This window comes from Hemicordylus capensis, chromosome 6 (genome assembly GCF_027244095.1).
Source record: "Hemicordylus capensis ecotype Gifberg chromosome 6, rHemCap1.1.pri, whole genome shotgun sequence".
Lineage (NCBI taxonomy): Eukaryota > Metazoa > Chordata > Lepidosauria > Squamata > Cordylidae > Hemicordylus > Hemicordylus capensis.
The window spans coordinates 60,091,668-60,107,747 of NC_069662.1; the positions used below are offsets into that span (position 1 = coordinate 60,091,668).

Sequence of the window (16,080 nt, forward strand, 5' to 3'; positions counted from 1 at the left end):
AAAATGCATAAGCATGTTATGGCATTGAATAAAGCCATCCTGAGTAGTTCAAAAGTGTTTCAGTTTTCTTCTGTATAACTATTTAAATAAAATGCAAGATGAATAATGTTGCTTTAGAAAAGGCTTCGCAGCAGTGATGCTTGCTGATTGTATCCTGTCATGCCTCATTTTGCTGCTGCCAAGTCCTGGATGAGACTTGCAATTGATAGCAGGCCCAGGAACCCAGCTGTGTCATTGGTTAGCTATAGCAACAAAGCTCTCACTAGAAGGGGCTGTGTCTTCAGACAAAACTGTGCATCAGTAGAACATAGCTTTTCTTTAAGGTGTCTTCCATGAGGGGAGAGTTCAAGTTGCATTGCACTCTCTCTTCCCTCCCCACAATCAGCTGGATCTATATCTTCCAGTTAAGAAAGTAGCAATATTTGGATGACCCACACTTGGCCAAAACCCCCAGCGGCCCTGATGCAGGAGGACTCGGGGGGAGGGCTTCTCTCATTGGACAAGGGTGGCTTCAAGCAGGATTGGACACATTAAGTGAATAAAACCATCTCTTCCATACTTGTGCATGTGTTGTAGAGATTGCTCCTCCTTTTAGGGAAAATGTACTGGATAAAAAGAAGCTAATGAAAACTAAAGTTTGCAAGAAGTGTAAATAACAAACTAAATGTAAATATATTCCTCTTCTCTTTTCTCCTCATCAGCACTTGCAGCCAACTTGGAAAGTGCTCTGAGCAGCACTGCTCGTGTAACTCTGCAAGCAATCACACTCCAGGAGGCTGCTGTGCATGCTGTGAATGCTCACGCTCAGAGACTAAAAGAGGCCATGGATCATTCTGAGGTGGGTGGAAAGAAGGCTGCCATGACTTTAACAGCAAAGACTCTCGGCTGACTCAGATGTAGCACAGAAACCATGCTTTCTGTTGGTTGTCGCTTAGACTCCAAGCCATGGCTTGTGTTCCAGACATAGAGACCACAAGTTGTCCCAGATTCCCAGCAGATTGTTAGTTCCTGTATCATCATTCTGGCTTGTTTCTATATGTGAACCATAACTGTATAGCTTTTAGAAGTCTGTTTCTTACTAGTTGGGTTCAGGTCTAAATGAGCAAAACTGTTATCTCTTTAGTTAAACTGTGGTTTTGCTGCCTGGTTTTAGGGGATTCCCCTCTTTCCTTGCAGCCACGCACACCATCCTATCCTATTGCCAAGGGTCCCTCCACCCTAAGGAACAGCTTTACAAGGAACTTGGGGAACAGCAGTCAAGAGGCAGAAGGGGGAGGAAATTTCTTGCCCAAGCATCTCTCTGGATGCTGCTCTTCTTTCTTTCATTGCTCAGCATCCTCAGTTCAATTCCAGGTTCTTTGTTTGCCCAGATCAATTTCATTAAAAGAGTCTGCCAACCTTTGCTTTATTTGAATCATTATTGGCAAGAACTGAAATAGAACATTTAGATTTAGGCAGCAGTAGCACTCTTTGTATTAAAACATTTTATTAAAAATATTTCTTCTTGCCAATATCATAACATTTAACTTTTCTGTAATAGTTTTCAACTTTCTTAATAAACTTGTAAAATGTAGGGGAAGAAGATTTAACATAGTTCCAATACCTGAGTACATACACACTGGGGGTTTTCTACTTAGTAATTTATTATTTTAAAAAACTAGAATAATTTTGCCCTTTGTTGCTAGATTTCAAGTGACAAAAAGGCAACTCAGTGGCGAACACTGGAGGAAGCTCTGAAGGATCGCAGGAAAGCTGTGGATGAAGCTGCAGATGCCCTTTTAAAAGCCAAGTAAGTATGCTCAGTTTTAGCATTTTATGGACTCCTGCATGTAACCTGGTCTGGTATAAAATGTTTTATCTATGTAGGCAGTGTACATAATCCAAATTACAATTAAAATACTTTCATAGAATAAAAACAATTTCACAGAGTAAAACAATTAAACAGTTTAAAATTTAATTAAAAGCCTAAGAAAACAGGTGTATCTTAAGGGTTTTTTAAAAAAAGCATTCAGAGATGGAGAGACTCCTATTTTGACAGGAAGTGCATTCCAAAGCCCTGGGGCAGCCACAGAGAAAGCCCAGCCCTTAGTTGCTACCAGACGAGCCGGCGGCAACTGTAACCGGACCTCCACAGATGATTTTAATAGGCGGCAGGGTTCATAGAAACCTAGGAAACTGCCTTTTCTGTCAGACCATTGGTCCATCTAGCTCAGGATTGACTGGCAGCGGCTTCTCCAGGGTTGCAGGCAGGAATCTCTCAGCCCTATCTGGAAATGCCAGGAAGGGAACTTGGAACCTTCTGCATGCAAACATGCAGGTGCTCTTCCCATTGTGGCCCCATGCCCTGAGGAGAATATCTTACAGTACTTGCACATCTCCCATTCAAAAGTAAACCAGAGCAGACTCTGCTTAGCAAAGGGGACAATTCATTCTTGCTACCACAAGACCAGCTCTCTTAAGTAACCTTGACCTAAAATGTTAGTGGGATTCTGTGTTGGTAAAATATTTAAAAAAAAACAGAATCCAGGGATGGGTCTGTGCAGATAAAATAATAGCATTTTGCAAATTGGATCAGGCTTCATTCTCAGTGACTTCATTTTTCAAGCCAGTACTATTCCTTAGTTACAACCTTTAACTTCCTCCCTATATTAAAGGAAGGGCAATGAATGGCAGAGTGCTAAACTTGAGGATTCTAGCAGTTGGAGCGAAATGTGTCCTCCACTCCATGATGCTGCAGGGAGTGTCGAATAGACACTCCCAAGAGTCCTTGCATATACAAGCTTTTGCTCGTTGTATAACCCACCTATAATAATGACATTTTGTGAGCTTCTAAAAATATTACCAACCAACTGAACAAATCTATCTCTGATTTATTTTAATTTTGTGATTCTCATGCGGACAGTTTTGGTAATGTTTCAGCTATGTACCTTTTTGAATTTCCACGAGTAACTTATTACCCTTACCAAAGAACGGAGGGGGTTCATCACTTCAGCTTCTCCACAAACTAGACTTCCAGGTGTACTATTTTTCATGCACTTCTCTAATTTTTTGCCTAGCACTTTTAACTTGCATATCTGTTGCACTGTTTGCTTAAACCCTTTTATCTAATGGGCTTGTTACAGCTATCATTGAAACAAGTGATGCACTGGCAGATTTTATTCTTGCCTGTCTTCATGTAAACATGAAGCAAATATTGGTATAACTGAGTGATGACTTCTGATTTTGTTTAGAGAAAAACTGGAAAAAATGAAAGGAGTGATTGATAATGCCAAGAAGTCTATGATTGCTGGGGCCAAACCACATATTCTGGCTGCAGAAGAGAACCTTCATCATATGATAGTTGACCTGGACAGTGTGGTTAAAAAGGTAAGCTTAATCAAAACCAGTTTAATTATTTTCAACTGATGTTTAAGAATCGACAAGATATAATAAATAACAGGAACTTGAGTACTTGTGTCTGGCTTTGAGGCATCAAATTCAGAACATCTGAGAACTAACTTTATTTTGTAAGCTAGTGTATCTTATAATTGCTCAGAAGTAGATGGAAAAATGTGGTCTCATCTTAGATTCTTTGAAAAAGTCTTTCATTTCTGCAAAATACAGAATGACTGCCTAGGCTTTTCTGTGTTTTGTGTCGAGTGGAGCTAATGTTGATGTGCCTTGTTCACCATTTTTTATATTTCTCTTAGAGTGTGTTGATACTGAGTTTTGTATTTTCCCCCCTTCTATTGTGGGGGAAATCCTATTGAGAAATTCACCAAAAACAAGATATCAAAAAGGATCAGGATAGGTTTGATCATTGTGGGGAGGGATAGTCTATCAGGAAACCATCCTCTCCCCATGCCCTTCCTGAATGAGGTTGCATTTTGAGTGTTTGTACCTAGTGTTGGGCACATTGGCAGTTGGGGAACTCTGTGCACAAGCCACCCTGCTATCCAGCAGTTTCCCTGTCCGGGGTGAGGTGACGATGGTCTTGGACTTGATGTGGACAGCCACCAGGCTGTTGGTGTTGACCTCTCTCAGCATCAAGACTACTCTGTTGGAAGTGGCTCAGTATTTCATGACAATATGGGACTGTCTCAATGTTATCAGCCCATTGCTAATGGTCGATTGTGCTGGATTTGGTTTTCTCATTTCTTCCCAAGTTTAGTGTTGACATAGCTGGTGCTTCCGTTAAGGAGCTCGTCAGTCTGTGGTGTGCATAGAGGTGGATAGCATCAGGCAAGAGAGAAGACTAGCTGGGTTCAGAAGCCAATAAATATCTTATTGAGAAAGGGAGATTGATGACCTTGAAAGAGACACTTAAGAGCTACAAATGCAAGCTGTACTGCTCCTGGGCACGTCTAGGAAAAAATTCTCTAGGGGATGTTTTTCAGATGCCTTGGAAAAGACACACAATTTTACCTACCTACATCCTCCCTTCCCACTACTGTCCAGGGTGCTAAGCAAAATACTTCGAAGAGAACACACAGTGCATTATATTCACCGCATGGTGGCCCAGGCAGCCTTGGTTTCTGCTTCTCCTCTGCCTATCTCAAGAGAATCCACTACTGTCTCCCTCAATGCCAGAATCTATTGTCTTGGGAAGGAGTCACATCTTCCATCACAATCTTCAGCCTTTGAACCTGACAGTGTGGAAACTCAGCTTCTAGATAGCATCTTGTTGAATGAAAGGAAGGAGTATGCAAGACGTAACTACAGCTGTAAATTAAAAAGATTTGTCAGTTATGTGACTGAGAAGAACTTTGATTCCTTAAAAGCTTCCATCAGACAAGTTTGTGTCTAAATTCCCTTAAAAAGTAAGGACTCCAATTTTTCTGTAAAGATGAGATTTTTTTTTTGTAAAGGTTCATATGGCAGCACTTTTGGCAATACATTCAGGTTAGGATGCAAAGACCCTTTTCTTGGCTCCAGATGCCAGGAGATTTCTTAAGGGCCTCAACAACTTGTCTCCCTCAAGTAAGGAAACATATGGAACTGTGGAGCCTTTCCTTGGTTCTCTCTACATTAACTGAAAACCCATTTGAACCTTTGGCTACAGCATCACTTAAATTACTCTTTAGATTACACTTTAGACTGCTTTCTTGGAAGCTAAAACATCTGTTAGAGTCAGGACGTAACAGCTTTGAGGGTGGACTCTGTACACCCGATTCTTTCCAGACAAAGTAATGTTGACAACAGATCCCTCCTTTAGGCCTAACATGGTATCTGAATTTCATATCAACCAAGATATCATCTTACCACCTTTCTTCATGAACCCTACAACACCTGAAAGATCACTCCATTCCATGGATTCTTGAGCATGAACAAGACCAAAGACTTCAGGAAGTCTCATCAGCTTTTTATAGCCTTCACGGGGAAGAAAAAAGGGAGTTCAGTCTCTAGGCAAAGATTATCACACTGGTAGAGTTTATATTGATGTGTTATGTGCTGCAAAAGGTTAAGCCTCCACCTACGATCAGGTCTCACTCTATTAGAGCAATAGTGACCTCTGCTGCACATATGTCCGGAATAAGCATAGTGGACATTTGTAAGGCAGCTACCTGGTCATCAAACTTACCTTTCATAAGACATTATACAGTAGATATCGGAACAGCAGCAGAGGCCAAGTTTAGTGAGCAGTTTTAAAGAAGGTGCTTTAGTACCATCCTCGTACTCTCCATGTTCATGGTGAGCTTACTAATTGCCCACATTGTGAAGGAATACGGATCACCCCAAAGATAAACAAGTTGCTTATCTGTAACAGGTGATCTTTAGGTGACAAGACCCACTTGCAAGACCCACCCAAACTTCCCGCTACTCATATGTTTCCCAAACAGTACAGGAGAACCTCCGTATTCAGGGGTTGGGCATGTTCCATTCTCTGCTGCTAGAGCGGATACAGAAACCATGAGTATGGAGGCATTGGGGCAGTGGAATTATGGTGGTTAGGTTCCTGGAGGTCGGGAAAATGGGGAGGTCAGGAAAATGCTGAGCAGGCGCAGAACCCACATTGTGAATGAACACAAATCGCCTAAAGATCACCCGTTATAAGTAAGCAACTTGTTTATATCTGCCTATTTCTGACTCTTGTGTTGAATTGACCCATCTAATTTTATTTTGTTTACGGTGTTAAATCCTGTGTGCAAAACAAGTTCTGTACCAACATAGTGGTCCCAACTTGCAACCTTTCAGGTTAGGCAAATATAAAATATATTCTGTTTCTAGTTTGAACGAAATACATTTAAATGAATACTTCATAATGAATATGGATGCTAATGGCACAGCGGGGAAGTAACTGGCCTAGGGAGCAAGAGGTTGTTGGTTTGAATCTCTGCTGGTATGCTTCCCAGACTGTGGGAAACACCTATATGACAGCAGTCATATAGGAAGATGCTGAAAGGCATCATCTCAGACTGTGCGGGAGGAGGCAATGGTAAACCCCTCCTGTATTCTACCAAAGACAACCATAGGGCTCTGTGGGCACCAGGAGTCAACACCAACTCGACAGCACACTTTACCTTTACCTTTAATAAAGTTGGATAAGTATTGGGGAGCATTTTAGTCTGAATCATTGCTCCGGAGTTAGTCTTTGGGTATTTTTGTGGTGCCAGATGTAAACTGTAAGCATAGTGCTTAATACTTGCCTTTTGAGACTGTAACCTTATCTGTGTGTGTCTTGTAGGTGCAAGCTGCCCAGTCAGAGGCTAAAATAGTAGCTCAGTATCATGAGCTTGTAGCTACAGCAAGAGAGGCATTTCAGAAAGAGCTGGACAGTGTTACTCCAGAAGTTCATCCTGGATGGAAGGGGCTAAGTAAGATGCTTACCTTTTCAAGCTTCCTAATTCTAGTGATCCTGATGCATCATTTGTACTGATATGCCACAATCTCTAGCAGGAAATAAGCAGAATTCAAACATCTCTTCTTCAGAAGTTGTTCACTGAGTTCTCTGATTATATAACCTTGGGATAGGTGCTTTGTCTTATTGGTCTGAGATGACTTTGATAGCTCAGTATCCATCTGAAGCACACCAAAACATACTCGTAAACTAAAAATACTTGAATAAAACATAGCCTCAGTTTGAAAAGCTGTAGGAAACTTTACTGCTCCAACCTTTTGTATGAAGAGCCACTTGTTCTTTCCTTTCATATTACGGAAGAAGGTAAACTACAAGCTGGCACATCAGTGGGTGACTCCCTCATTAGATGAGAATCTTTGTTTGCATAGGATTTTATTTATTTTTATTTATTCATTCAGTTTCTATACCGCCCTTCCAGAAATGGCTCAGGGCGGTTTACACAGAGAAATAATACATAAATAAGATAAATGAAATGGATCCCTGTCCCCAAAGGGCTCACAGTCCAAAAAGAAACATAAGCTAGACACCAGCAACAGTCACTGGAAGTACTGTGTTGGGGGTGGATAGGGCCAGTTACTTTCTCCCTGCTAAATAAAGAGAATCACCACGTTAAAAGGTGTCTCTTTGCCAAGTTAGCAGGGGTTTGAATAGGAGCTGTGTCATCCCAAGCCAGATGGTCCCCTGCTGCACTGTCTTCAAGGTCTTGGGCAGACGTCCTTCTCAGTCTGCTTTCTGAGACCATTTTCAGTGGAGATGCCAGTGATTAAACCTAGCACCACCTACATGTGAAATATGTGTTCTACCATTGAGCTTGGCCTATTGCATCATGCCAGTGTGGGGCAGTGGTTAGAGTGTTGGACTAGGGCCAGGGAGACCTAATCCCCATTCAGCCATGAAACTGAGTGACTCTGGGCCAGTCATGTATCTCTCCACCTAACCTACCACACGAGGAGAAACATAACCATGTACTCTGGGCTCCTTAGAGGAAGAGTGGGATATAAATTAAAATAAAATTCTATGAGGCTTTGGCTTCTGGCCTCCACCCTTCAACACGCAAAGCAGAACATAAAACTGCTCAGCAAGTAAAGCTCATAACTACTGGGTAGCCAGCTGCTGCTAGGTACTTTATTTTAATATATGTCGGATTTTAAACTGTCTTCCTTCTAAGAAGTGTTCCAGCTGCTGTACAAAGCGTGTACTAGTGATTCACCAGTAAAGAACTTCCAGTGTGTGTTTAATTTAAACCATTCAGTAAAATGGAGCAGAAGCAGCAGCAAATATTCCAAGGCAGTAACCAAACAGCAACAATGGAAAAACTATGGCAGCATCCATCAATGCTCACGTTGTTGCATGAGAGTAAGCCACTTTCATGGCAGTCTCCAGAGTTACTGGAGAAGTTTGATGACGATGTGAGAGGTCCTTTGCAGCAATCCTGTTCTCCCAAAATATGTCCCGAAGGGTTGGGGGACCCTTGGATATATTTCCAGGAGGCACCGGCAGTTGCAGAGGGAAAAAGGGAATGACCTAAAATCAGGGGCCCCCTTTTTTCTGAGCTGGGAACACTGAGGTGTGCCCACTCAGAAGCAGATGTAATGCATTTTTATAAGAGGAAATATGGGGAATATTATCATCACACACTAGCAGCTTGTCTTTTTAAAAGAAGAAGAAGAAGAAGAAGAAGAAGTACCAAATCCCTAATCTGCTTTTAGAATTCAAGGGAGTTTGGAGGTCTTGTGGAGTTCTTCTTCTGGGAGAGGGAACCTCAGAGTGGGGGAGTCAGGTGCCTGCAGTCACCTCCTGAATCTCCACCATAATGGAGTCTGGTAGCATCCCTAACCACAAGTGGGCGTTCCACACTTTAGGGTGGCCCACATGGGTTTCTGAAATTAACCATTCCACGCTTCACTTGCAAATGCTCTTTATTCATGTTCCGGTTGTTTTTCACTTTAATCTATGCTCTTGCACACCTGTATGCTTTTTAACAACTCATTGATCTACTTCTGTGGACATGCTTTAACTTTTCCAAATCTTCCTTTTCTCTTGCAGAGATAAGTGATTTAGGTGAGTTCTTGTCACATTTCTGCTTTCCTTAAACTCCTCTTTTCCTCAGGAATAGGACCACAAATGCATGTATCAAGTGTTTCTGCAATTTCAGTTGTTCTCATCTTGATTTCTTGTTTGGTGTGCTACTAACAGAACATGTTGCCCCATTCAGTGAGTGGCAATAACATCCATATGTGATTAGAGCATTCTGATGTAAACAAAAGCATTTTCTTGTGTTGTCTGCAGATGACTATAAGACGGGTTTGTAAGCCTGAGCATCTGAAACAGACATTGTTGGATACCACACACCCCTTTGTGCCTTCTGAAAAGCATGTACCAGAGGCACCTATTAAAGCTCTATTGCAAAAGTTCTCTCTCTTTACATGTAACCCCTGAACAGACTAAACAAGCTGTTCAGTTGGGGATTGCATTGATTGAGATGCTGCCAAATTTTGGAACTTATTTCAACTTGCTATGAAATAATTAGGTTACATCAAGGCATACAAAACAGTACATGCTGTGGATCCTTGATGTGAGTAAGACAAAGAGTTTGAGGCTGGCTGGCAGGCTTAGACTTGTTACAGGTGTTGAAGACGTGTTGAATCTATTAGTGTTTAAGAATTTGTTTGTACAAAAGTCATGCTTCCCAATGACCTTCAAATACCAAATTTTGCATACACAAGTCTGCCACTGAGATTAGCCGAATGCACCACATTTTACACCAGAAAATGCTTGTTGAACAGTTTTAAATATATTTTTAAAAAGAAATTCTGAATATAATTATATTTTAATTGTTCTCAGCAGATTAACACTCAATAATTCCAAAATGACATAATGCCCAAGAAAAGCAGATGCTTCTTAGATTCACACTTACTATTATTCAAATGCACCATATATGGTAACTGGTCAATAAAATAAATGTTTGCAGTTGAAATTTCTCTTATTTCCCTTTTTTGCAAGCACATTAATAACAAATTCAATGACTTATATAGGTGGCCTTTGAATAGCAGTTTCACCCATTCTCAGCCCCACCTCCCTGTATACCAGTTTAGTTCTTGCAGGGGGCAATTTCATTTATTTGCCATTTTCTACCCCTCTAACTAAATTGGTATACAGTTTAAATAGCCACTCTTCCTGTGCAGACTGCTCCAGCCATGCTGCTGGATTGTTTAGCTAAGGAACCTAAGCCCATTTTGGGGGGTTAGGTAAAACATTCCAATATCGTGGTTTCTGCAAACGTTACCCAAACAATATTAGCGGGCCTCCTGGATTTCATCTCTTGAACTTGCCTAACAGGGTAATCTCTGCAAGATGACTTTGCCCCATCAATGACGGGCCTCACCTACTAGTATCATATAGTCTTCCACAGAGTTGTTGATTTAGATTCCAGCTGTCCTAGTGTTTCATGTGAATCTTTGTGGGTGGGGAGGTGGAAAATAAAAATTTACTGCATATGAGCAAACAACTTTAAGGCTTGCCTAAAGTGATTGGTTGATTCTAATTACCATGATACTATTCAATTCTCTCTCTTCTTTAAGCCCCTTTGTCCCCTGTTTCTCATGTAGATCCCCAAAGTTCACTTCATTGGACAGTTCTTCCTACATGCAGAACTTCCATGTGGAAACCTAGTGTGTGAAATGTATATTCGCTGCAACTAGCCAAAAGCCTATCAGAAATGGCAGGTGGAAAGATGCAGAATAGCTTTTGGTTTGTGTAGTCTTTCTCCCTCTCTGGTTATGTTAGTCTCCTTTCCCTCCCTCCCTATTTCTTTGTGCCTAAAAAGTCTCCTCTCCTTCTCTGTACTTTTTCTGGTCTTCCACCTCTTCATCTTTCCTTCTATCCCTTCTTTCCCATTGGCTGTTGATAAGTTGGCTTTTTATGTGTCATGGTTTTTTGTGTTCTGTTATGGGCAGCTGAATTTTTAAAAGTGGATTAGAGTGTTAGTGATGCAGTTCTCTTAGAAGGTGTAGTTGGTTGACATGAGCATTGTGAAAAGGAAAGTGAACACAGAACAGTAGAATGTTGTTGTTTCCTGCTTGCCTTTCCAGAGGCTTGGAAAGAGCCATTGAAAAGAAAAACACTCACCTACTGAAGTGCCTGTTTTTGGTGGGAGGATGGAGGGTATGTCAAGTCTGAATTTTCTAAACCCTTCAATATCCTGCAAAGTGAGGGGAAGTATTGATTTTGGAACATGAGCAACTAATCCACAGCACACATTTGGACACAATATGTTAGATATTGATGATTAACTGTATCTATAGCTGTGGCTTTTCTTCTGTTTAGCACTGCTAGGTTCAGGCTTTGAAAGGGATCTTGCAGTTCTGGTGGGGCTGCTGGATGTTATGGGTTTTGTCACAGTAGTGAGACACACTTCACCTGAGGAAGCTTCTCTTCTATGCAGATTCAGAAGCAGAGGACCCCTCTTGGGCTCTAGACCTAGCAGCCCTCTTTGGGATGAGTAGTATTACATGAGAAGTATATTTGGCAACATTTTACACTTAATTTGACTGGTCAAATGTCGGCTCTTCTGGGGTAGATATAAAAGCTAAAAAGATCTGATATCCTCTGTACAGTTGCTTGATATCTAATAATCTGCTCTCTTCAGCTGGCCAGCTAACAACAGATGACTTGAACTCCCTCATTGCACATGCTCACCGACGTATTGATCAACTTAATAAGGAGCTGGCGGATCAAAGAGTCCGAGAACAGGAACATGTTGAGGCGGCTCTGGAAAAGCAGAAACTGGAAGACAAAACTGCTTTTGAGTTGGCAGTGGCAAAAGCACTAGAACGTCACAAGAGTGAAATCCAGATTGAGCAGGAGAAGAAGGTAAGTGGTGTATGTGAACCCTAACATGCTCTTGATCACTGTTTTCATACTTGTGTTGCAAGGTAGGTGGCGAGTGGGATAACCAGCCTATGGGATGCCTCAAGGTAGCATCTTTATTCCCATGCTCTTTAACATCTATGTAAAATCACTGGGTAAGGTCATTTGGAGAGTTGGGCTCGGGTGTTACCATTATGCAGGCGACTCTCGACTATGCCTCTCATTTTCACCAGCTGATCCCAGGAAGGCAGTAGATATGTCCGCTGGTGTTTGGAGACTTATCCCCAAACTGGACTGAAGGTAAATAAGATGAAGCTTAATCCAGATTGTTGGCAGACCTGCTGATCTGGGTTGAGGTACGCAACCTATTCTGGATGGGGTTGCACTCCCCATAAAGAATCGGGTGCACAGCTTGATGGTGTTCCTGGATCTGGCATTGGCTACAGATGTTCATTGCAAGGAATGCAAAATTGCAGGTAAAGACCTTGAGAGAAACTGCTTCTATAAGAAAACAATGTATGTATTTTGTTTCCTTGAAAGAAAAAAAATCATTGAATGGGGTGGGGTTGCCTGCTCTTGTTACATTGAGAACTAGCATGGTCGCAAATGTTGGCTTTTTGGCAGGTTGAAGAAGTCCAAGCAGTTATGGAAAGTGAAATGAGGACTCAGCTCCGCCGGCAGGCTGCTGCTCACACAGATCACCTGAGAGATGTCCTCAAGATCCAGGAGCAAGAACTCAAACTGCAGTTTGACCAGGTGGGAGAAGGACCAGTTAACTTGTTTCTCTGGATAGTATCAAAAGACTTTGCTCTCTTGGATCCCAATCCTAACCAGTCATGATTATGCAAAAGTAAATCCCACTGATTTCAGCTGGGCTGCATTAAAGGTCTTTGGGATTGTACCATTAGATTCCATTGACTGCATAGCATTTGAATTGCAAGTGTGCAGTTAGAAGACAACATGGTAGCTGTCATAAACGTAACCTCATGTGGCAGAACATGCTTTGCTATAGCAATGAGGACTCTTATTTCTCTATGGACAGCTAGTTAACCTGTTTAAAGCCTTCACAACTTTCTTTAAACATTCCTGGAGAAAAATCTTGCTTCCCCAAGTGGCACTGAAAATAAATTCAATTGCAATTAAAAGTGATTGCTTTTGACAGAGGAATAAAACTTACTGGAGGCTTATTTTGATATTCTGTTAATGGTCAGTTCTTGGTTTCAGGACTTGTCGGAAAAACTCAGTGAACAAGAAATACAGTATAAACGCCTTACTCAGGAGCAGTTGGACAACTTCACTCTGGACATCAACACAGCCTATGCTAGGCTGAGGGGAATTGAGCAGGCAGTTGAGAGTAAGTATGAGGAGGAGTCTGTTGCCTCCAGTTAAAGTTGGTGGCTGGCTCTCTTTTATTTTCTTGGCTGATTAGGGTTATTACATTCCGCGAATCTAGTTCTGTGCACACATGCCTGTCCTGAATCACATTCTGCTTGGATCAGAGTAGGGAGGTGATCCAGTGCCAGGCCTTCTATGCATAAATGAGTGCAGATTGTTCTTGCATGCAGGCCTTTGGGAACAACTACAGTTCGTGGGGACAAACTGTGATCTCCCAGGCATAACTGACTGTCTCCAGCTTGGGCTGAATGCACTCTTATAAACATAGCCTGTGTTTTTCCCCTGCTCTTAAGAGGGAATGGGCTGAAAGGACTTTGCCACAAAAGTATTGCTTTGAGATAAAACAGCTAGATTACTCTGCTCTTTTTTCGATGTATGTGTTTCTTGAGGGAAGGAACCATAAGTTCCTCTGTAGGGACTGGAGATGGATTGCTAAGCTTGCTCCGCATGGAGGATAATGTTTCCAGCCCTCTCCTTTTCCTTTCTTCCCTAGCTCTGCACGAAGTGGTAGGGAAGGGAGTACCGGTCAAGAGATGAATCACACTCCAGCTTGTGTCCTTTCTGGTCATGGAAAGGGAAAGCTGGGCAGATGCTTTGCTTCAGCCATGTATTCTATCAGCCTTTGCCTTGTGGCCCAGAGAAGGTCCAATTTCTTTCTCAGTTCTCACTTGTTTCTGAACAAATGGTGTAAAAAGCAGATTATCCTAGTTGGGCATTTTGTTTGTGCACATATCTTAATGTGAAGGATATTTTATATCCTTTACAGGCAGTTGTGCTGCTTTAACAGGTGAACCATCTTAAATAAGTGTATCCCTGACATTCTGTATAGTAGTCATTCTGAATTGCTTTAAGCTGCCCATGGGGATCCCAAACTCAGTTGGTTGTTAATCACATTGTTTGGCCCTGTTTGTGTAAACAGCTGGGGGGGGGGCGCGCACACAAACACACACACACACACACACACACACACAGCAGGATTTAGAGCCAGTGACACAATCTGCAATCCAGATTCTCTCCCACACACAGCTGTCTTTTTAAATGCAAACACAGCAGGGTTAAACAATGTGACTAATTTTGTTCTTATTTGGTCCCAAGTTTTGGGATATCAGTGAGAGCAGTTATAGTGCAGGGGCTGCATATTTGAGCTTGGATGTTGCTGGCCCAAATCTCACTTCAACTCTATGAAAGCTACTGTTCTGTCTAAGCTTTGCCATGTATAACGATGATTCTGCCCTGTCCGCAAGGGTGCCTGAGATAATGTATGTGAAGGGCACACTGTTTTTTTTTTTTTTTTTTAATGGTAAGCAAGATTGTTTTGCATCACTGTTCTGCCACTAAACTTTGGTGTTATGTTACAGGTCATGCAGTTGCTGAGGAAGAAGCCAGGAAGGCTCATCAGTTATGGCTTTCAGTAGAAGCCCTAAAGCAAAGCATGAAAACTGCTTCTGGAGGCAGTCCCACTGAGCCTCTGGAAGGGGCAGTAGAAGCCATCCAAGCCAGCTGTTCTGACAATGCCTTCACTCAGGCCTTAACAGCTGCACTCCCCCCAGCATCGCTCAAACGGGGGGTGTACACAGAAGAGGCCCTGAGGGCACGCTTCCACACAGTCCAAAAACTAGCTAAGAGGGTGGCCTTGATAGATGAAACCAGAAACAGCTTGTATCAGTATTTTCTGTCTTACCTGCAGTCCTTTCTCTTGATGCACCCTCAACAGCTAAAGCCACCTTCTGAGCTTCACCCTGAAGACCTGGACACATTTAAACTGCTCTCTTATGCATCATATTGCATTGAACATGGAGACCTGGAGCTGGCAGCAAAATTTGTCAATCAGCTGAAAGGGGAATCTAGGAGAGTGGCACAGGACTGGCTGAATGAGGCTCGAATGACCCTAGAGACAAAGCAAGTGGTGGATATCCTGACTGCCTATGCCAGTGCGGTTGGCTTGGGAACAACTCAGGTGGACTGACATAGGTCAGATGGGCAAGACTGTGTCTTTGGAACCAGTCAAATACAAAATTGGTAGCGATGCTGGGAAGAGAATCGGAGGCTAGATCTGAAAGTTTTCCAAACTATACCAGGGTCTTGGTGTCGTTGGAGAAAAGGGGTTGTCTCCTTGTGTTCTTCTAAATCTTACCACCTGTTGCATTTGTAATTTTTTTTCAGTCACTTATCATGTCTGGAATGCTTTTTTGCAACTTGCATAAAATCTTAAGTTTCCAGGTATTACTGACTGGGCTTGTGATCCAACCAAAATAATGTTTATAACCTCTATTACTGATTTGCCATTTGGTTCAATTAAATAAAAGGTGATGATAATAAAAACTGATATGCTTTCCCACTTGTATTTAATGAAGTTGCAAAGCTGACCAAAGAAAACCAAGAGCAAATGCTGTGTAAATGGGTGGCCTCCTTGGTGCAACTGACAAGTCTGTTAAGATACTCTTTCCATGAATGTAGCAGGTGCCATTGAGGGGGAAAGTGCACATTTTCTGTTACTCTGTATCTCATACACAGGCCATATAGAAGAACAAGTGGTCAATCTGCATGTGTGAACCTGCCCTCAGGCAAGGGTCTACCTACACAGCAGAATGGTGTATACACCAGTTACCCAGAAGTGCAGATAGACACAATGTATCTAATACAGAGTTCAACTTCTGGAGGAATAAACTTTTTTGTGAAGAGCTGCTTTGAAGTATGTGGCCAACCCCTACTGAGATTAGAAGGTGGGGCTCATTAGAGTTGTCTCTCCTTATGACTACATAACTTTTAGATACACTATTCAAAACTGACTTGAGGGAGAGCAGACAGCAGCTGAGGAGCTGTCTCATCCCTTTGGTGTGATAGCATAACTGCTTTAGGTCCTTAAAGTGGGGATAGGGTTAAAGTTGGCGATTAACAGTCAGGAACTCACTACAGCAGTGGAGCCAACCTATCCTGGGGGAAACAGTTTCTGGAACCCAGTCGCATTCTTGTAGCCA

General features: G+C 42.1%; 1 protein-coding gene across 2 annotated transcripts in view; it reads left to right on the forward strand.

Annotated features, from left to right (window-relative positions):
* Positions 1–15,428, forward strand: part of IMMT (inner membrane mitochondrial protein) — a 40,492-nt gene extending 25,064 nt beyond the window's left edge. Inside the window, exons 7-15 of one of the 2 annotated variants that reach the window (XM_053262845.1) lie at positions 702–838; positions 1,686–1,789; positions 3,231–3,366; positions 6,665–6,794; positions 8,885–8,899; positions 11,487–11,710; positions 12,332–12,463; positions 12,932–13,061; positions 14,461–15,428. In XM_053262845.1, the coding sequence (XP_053118820.1) occupies positions 702–838; positions 1,686–1,789; positions 3,231–3,366; positions 6,665–6,794; positions 8,885–8,899; positions 11,487–11,710; positions 12,332–12,463; positions 12,932–13,061; positions 14,461–15,068 (1,616 nt within the window). In that variant the 3' untranslated portion in view covers positions 15,069–15,428. The remainder of the gene's footprint in view (positions 1–701; positions 839–1,685; positions 1,790–3,230; positions 3,367–6,664; positions 6,795–8,884; positions 8,900–11,486; positions 11,711–12,331; positions 12,464–12,931; positions 13,062–14,460) is intronic. The other variant, XM_053262846.1, reaches the window with a different exon arrangement.
* Positions 15,429–16,080: the final 652 nt, after the last annotated feature.